This window comes from Bufo gargarizans, chromosome 4 (genome assembly GCF_014858855.1).
Source record: "Bufo gargarizans isolate SCDJY-AF-19 chromosome 4, ASM1485885v1, whole genome shotgun sequence".
NCBI classification, from domain to species: domain Eukaryota; kingdom Metazoa; phylum Chordata; class Amphibia; order Anura; family Bufonidae; genus Bufo; species Bufo gargarizans.
In genome coordinates this window covers 479,915,621-479,921,808 of record NC_058083.1, presented here as the reverse complement: position 1 = coordinate 479,921,808, position 6,188 = coordinate 479,915,621, and the positions used below count along the sequence as shown (strand labels likewise).

General features: G+C 41.3%; 1 protein-coding gene across 1 annotated transcript in view; it reads left to right on the top strand.

Annotated features, from left to right (window-relative positions):
- Positions 1-5,195, top strand: part of KMT2A (lysine methyltransferase 2A) — an 87,457-nt gene extending 82,262 nt beyond the window's left edge. Inside the window, exon 29 of the mRNA XM_044291275.1 lies at positions 1,531-5,195. Within this exon, the coding sequence (XP_044147210.1) occupies positions 1,531-1,806 (276 nt within the window). The 3' untranslated portion in view covers positions 1,807-5,195. The remainder of the gene's footprint in view (positions 1-1,530) is intronic.
- The last annotated feature ends 993 nt before the right edge of the window (positions 5,196-6,188 follow it).

Below are 6,188 nucleotides of genomic sequence, written 5' to 3'. Positions count from 1 at the left end.
TCCACTGTAGTTTCGAGCAGTTGCTTGAAACAGGAAGTCGGCGGTGGTGTTGAACCCTCAAAGATCTGCTTTTTAGGACTTTTGTTGAGGATTGGACAGAAAATTAAAGGGACTGTCCAAAGGTAAAAAAAACACTGGTGCCTTTAAAGCTTTTTTAGTCACCCATGCAGCAAAGGATGATTATCCAGTATATTTCAAAACCTATGGCAAAGCCACTGCATAAAGAAAAATGAGCAAAAAACATTAAAAGTTAAACAAAAAATGGGGAAAATGTTGTGTGAAACCATCCTTGCTATTTTTAGTATGCTGCATGGAATTGTACCACAGATTGCAGTCAATACAGAAATATCTGATAAAAAAAAATATGGATGACTAATGCCACTTGGTGGCATCTGTTAAATTTTATACGTTGAGGTTTCCAATGTGAAATCCTCCCTGCAGAACACAGTATGCAAAGAACCGTAAAGTTTTTTTTTTTTTTTGTTTTTTTTACTTTCTAGTTATTACATAGTACATAAGGCCGAAAAAAGCCCTCTGTCCATCTAGTTCTGCCTGTTATCCTGCAAGTTGATCCAGAGGAAGGCAAAAAAGAAACTGTGAGATAGAAGCCAATTTTCCTCACTTTAGGGGAAAAAATTCCTTCCTGACTCCAATCAGGCAATCAGAATAACTCCCCGGATCAACTACCCCTCTCTAGTAGCTATAGCCTGTAATATTATTACGCTCCAGAAATGCATCCAGGCCCCTCCTGAATTCCTTTATTGTACTCACCATCACCACCTCCTCAGGCAGAGAGTTCCATAGTCTCACTGCTCTTACCGTAAAGAATCCTCTTCTATGTTTGTGTACAAACCTTCTTTCCTCCAGACGCAGAGGATGTCCCCTCGTCACAGTCCTGGGGATAAATAGATGATGGGAGTGATCTCTGTACTGACCCCTGATATATTTATACATAGTAATTAGATCTCCTCTCAGTCGTCTTTTTTCTAAAGTGAATAACCCTAATTTTGATAATCTCTCAGGGTACTGTAGTTGCCCCATTCCAGTTATTACTTTAGTTGCCCTCCTCTGAACCCTCTCCAGCTCTGCTATGTCTGTCTTGTTCACAGGAGCCCAGAACTGTACACAGTACTCCATGTGTGGTCTGACGAGTGATGTGTAAAGTGGTAGGACTATGTTCTCATCACGGGCATCTATGCCCCTTTTGATGCAACCCATTATCTTATTGGCCTTGGCAGCAGCTGCCTGACACTGGTTTCTGCAGCTTAGTTTGCTGTTCACTAAAAATCCTTTTCCATGTCAGTGTTACTATTTAGTATGTACTGGTGACTTGCATTATTCCTTCCCATGTGCATAACCCTACATTTGTCAGTGTTAGAAAAGGTCATCAATATCAGAACGTTGAGTCCAATAGCCAGCAGCTACTGAAAACAGCGGATCAGTGGTGCCGATTTTTGGACCCCACCAATCTGCTATTTATACAAATTTGTTTATTAGCCATTAATGTATTTCTGTGTTTATCTCCTGTAGGGGATCGGCTGCTATATGTTCCGTATAGATGATTCTGAGGTGGTGGATGCCACTATGCATGGCAATGCTGCTCGCTTCATCAACCACTCTTGTGAGCCCAACTGTTACTCCCGTGTCATCCCGATTGACGGGCAAAAACACATTGTCATATTTGCAATGCGTAAAATTTACCGCGGAGAGGAGCTCACCTATGACTACAAGTTCCCCATCGAGGATGCTAGCAACAAGTTAGCGTGCAACTGCGGGACCAAAAAATGCCGCAAGTTTCTCAACTAATCGAGGTTTTTCAAACTTTCCAAGAACAGGCTGGGATGGAGGTCGCTCCCAGTATGCAGGAAGCATGCAGCCACGGCTCAGTGGAAACCTTTTCTTCACCTTCTGAAAACAGCAGGCTTCACTTCACTGCTGCGTGGCCAAGAATACATCGCACGACTGAATAACCTAAGTATATCCATAGGAAACATGCTGTAATGTATAACAAGGACCAACCCCTAACCGTGACGACTTACAGCGTATTACAAGCATGAGTGTATCTGTGTACGGCTTCGCTGTCACATGGCAGTGATCTAGTAGTTTTATATTTTTAATTTATTTTTGTACATGTGTCCAACTTTGCATGGCACTGTTGGTAATCAGAATTGTAATTTAATTTTCCATGTGCTCCGAAAGGGCAAGCGACGCCTTCTTATCTACCCTAACGCTAGGGTATAGAAGACCACCGCACATGAGGTCTGCTGTAGGTTGAAGAACAGAAGACGACGATTTGTGGGCACCTTCGCGTAGGGAGCCAACTAGAGCGCTGCAGAAAGACGTCCGAGTCTTGTAAGACCGCTTCCGGTTTGTAGTCCTAGAGGACTGACATGATATAGACATTCGTTTTGACTATCCTTAGAGAGCCAGAATCCTGCATACCTCTCGTCCTTCATGGAGGTACGTTCCTTCTGATCGTGAAAGGAAGGGGCTAATACAGCACTGACTAAAGGAGGCAAAAGTAGAAGGCTCTGCACGTAGACTCTTCTGCATTGAGGCCTCTTAAGAGGTTCAGGGTCATGTGGGTTGGGGGGGGCGGATTCAGAGATTGTAGTTTTGTGTAATGACACTCAGGAGCTGCAATATCTTAGGGGCATTAGATAGCACTGACTTCTGGAAGTATCAGCTCCAGGATCTTATCCTAAAGAAAGATAATGTTGGGGGCCCAGAAACTGAAGCCACCAGAAGTTTTTTTTATTTTATTATTTTTTTTATTTTCTAGCATAGATCAACCATGATGTTTTAAAGGGATGATATCTTAGGGACAAGCGGCGATATCCTGCCGCACCCCCTAATGACCTTTTAAGATCGGATTCTTGCCAAATTAAATTATGCTGAAGATTATGAATCATGGTAAGACTTAGGAGAATGGTTTGGATTGCCCGAATTGCAGGAAAAAAAAAAAAATCTATTTATTTTATATTTAAGATGATTGTGAAATCATGCAATACAATGTAGTGTACTCTTTCTAAAGGAGCGAGGAACAGGTTATGTTTACTGTCGGGGGAGCTCCTGACACTACGCAGGACTTCAGAGCTCCTCGGCAACCAACACATTTCAAAGCACCCCCTTAAAAGTTAAACCATGGCAGAGAATGAGACAAAGCACTCTCGCCACTCTCCTCCACAATGTCATCGCTCAGCTCCCGCCTTCCGTTTACATCTTCTCTTTATTTTTTCGTAGTATTTAAAAAAAAAAAAAGAAAAAGAAAAACAATTGTTTTTTACAAAATGTAAATACTCTATATTTTTCTATTGGAAGCACTTATTAATTGCTAAGGAAGCACTTAAAGAAGGGGGATGGGAAGTCTTTACTGAAATTGGTGTATTCAAATTTATTTTTTTGATAATTTTGTTTTTGTTATCTGTGAAATTTATTTTCTTGTAGGCTGCTGAAGAGGTAACCTTTTTGATGATATTTAGACGTTAATCATTATTGGCCTTGTTAGGGTTGCATTAACTCCTTCATATAACTGAAGAGGCGCATTTTATCTTTACCGTGAGACTGCAGAACACATAACAATTCTGTAAATTGTAGGAACTATTTATTATTTTAAAGTGAATATTAACCGGTCCGTCATAAGCTTTCAGCGTGAAGTTGTTGAGGTGAGATTCCATCATTTTACGAAGACTGGGCTGAGGGTTTACATCCTTACCTAACTCTCAGGTAGACATTCTTTTGTAATATTTGTAGAGCTGACTACGTCCCCTCTCTTACCATGCATCTCCCTTGGGAAGTCGGGCGATTGTTTGTACTTTTGCTGCATTTCATGGAGCCTGCCAGAGCTCAGCTGACAAGGTTTCTGTGCACCACACACTCCCTGGTGCAAGATAAAGGGTCGTCCAACGCTTGGTAAAGTCTTCATTGATTTGCAAATGTCAAATAAGGAAACTTACTAATGTATGCCAATTTTAAAACTGTAAGAATATCCTGATTTTGGTCCCTGATGGTCTGACACAGACGAAGGTGACCAGGAGCTTTCTCCCCTTCCGTTGATTTAATGAGAAATATTTATTACCTATCCACGTGATAGATGTTGAATATCGGATATTTGCAGGGGTTCTGACCACTGGGGACCTCCTTTTTGATATAGATAATGAGGGATCCCCTCTCTAAATGGAGCAGTAGTGCACATGCTGATCCACTGCTAGGGATTGACGGTGCTGAGTCCATCCCATAGAAATGGATAAAGTAGTTGACTAACGTCCACTACTGCTCAGGGAGACCCCTTATTCTCAAGATTGGAACCAGCATTTGGACTCCCTGCACTAGTTTCACCTATTCTGTGGCTAGGTGATAAATACTTTTAATACTTTATCTAAGCCATCCCCTTTCTCTGGCTTCTCAGGTGCAGTGGAGTACTTTTTCTGGTGTCTGATAACCCCTTTAATGCTCTGGCTAGTGTCGTCTGATAGAACAGCCTATGGTAGTAGCTGAAAGGTCTACAAGCGTTTTTCTTCAGAGGGGACATCATTTTACTTAGTCACTAACTTTTCACACAACTTTGCATAAATTAATAGTATAATTGACCATAAGAAACTTTGTAATATGTCTTATCAGTGAGAAATGTCTAGTACTCATTATCAGCAGTTTAGCCTTGCTAATTGTTTTTTACTTGAAAAAAAATTCGTAAACCTGTCCAGGACGGATCAGCTCCACAAAAGGATCATGTTACACGTTACAGCTCTATGGATAGGGAAAGGGGATAAGTGAGCAGTAACTGAATGGGACAGACACACAGACTGCACAGCTAAATAGGAAGCTTATATTTCAGCACATGTGCTTTATTCACAACCACACAGGTCAACACAGTGGTCCCTCAATTTACAATGTTATTTGGTTCAAGAATGTCTGTTGTATGTTGAAACTGTTGTAACTTGAGTAATTGGTACCAAAGCTCCAAAATGTCATCCAAGATAAAAGAAAATAAAGATTTAAGAAAAATAAGCAGATAACTTAGCTTTCATGCACACACCTGTTTGCGTCTGCGTCCGAGCTGCAAAAAATGCCTATTCACTTGTATCGGGCCGCAAAAGCTGCGGACAGCACTCCGTGTGCAGCCCGCATCCTTTACTCCGTTCTATGACCCTGCAAAAAAAAAAAAATATAGAATATGTCCTGTTTTTATCTGTTTTGCGGACAAGAATAGGCATTTTGTATTGGGCAAATTGCAGAACGCACATGGGCGGCATGTAGTCTAAGACAGATAAAAGTCCTTATATATAACAGTCAAGGATAGCTGTTAACTAGCAACTAATCCAGCTATTTTCCCAGAGAAGTGGCCTTGAGTGGTTGCATCTGAGTCTGAGACATTGTATGTTGAGTCTAGTTTCATCTTGCGATGGGTCAGAAAAGACTATGGTATGTTGAAAATCTTGTATCCTGAGGCAATTGGGATTGTACTTCTCTGTAATGTCCTCCCATGATCCTGGAGCTGCTTCTGAGTGAGTATGAGAAGGTTAGGAAGCAGATTATTCTCTACTTTCTGTGTGTGCATGGCAACCAGTCACCACCCACCATCTCTGGGAGAATTGCAAACTAGACATTCGGCAAAAACGGGAAAACTAATATAGTGTTATTATTCATGTACACACACACTGTACTATTGATTAATGCAAAGTTTGTTGAAAGGTTAGGTATGCTTTAAGTATCATCATTGTGAGCCCTTTACCACCTTAAACATGGGGTGATCCATTAAGTATGTTAGAGATTATCACTCTGGCAGTGGTGGCAAGCTAACAATCTGAAGAATCCTCACATGATATTGCTTTATGGCATGTAACTGCAGAAGACTTCTAAAGAAGCGTGAAGTAGATATCGCAGTTTAACTTAACTAAGATCGGAACAGTGTTGTAGGATAGTAATGCCTCATATGGCTGGACTGCAGATCTGTGCACAGGTTTTGTAACCTTGAAGTGAATCCTCCACGTTTTAGCATAATGTCATTTTCGGTATAACCTTTGTCTCCATTTTCCTGGGACTGATTGATGACATATCCTTAGGTCAGATCAACAGCAGTCTGAAACTACACGGCTCTGGTCACGGCATAGTGGTCACGCCTGGTTACTGCAGCGTTGCTCCCATTCACTTAATCTGACACTTTTGCACCCTTCATTGGGTGCATCAAC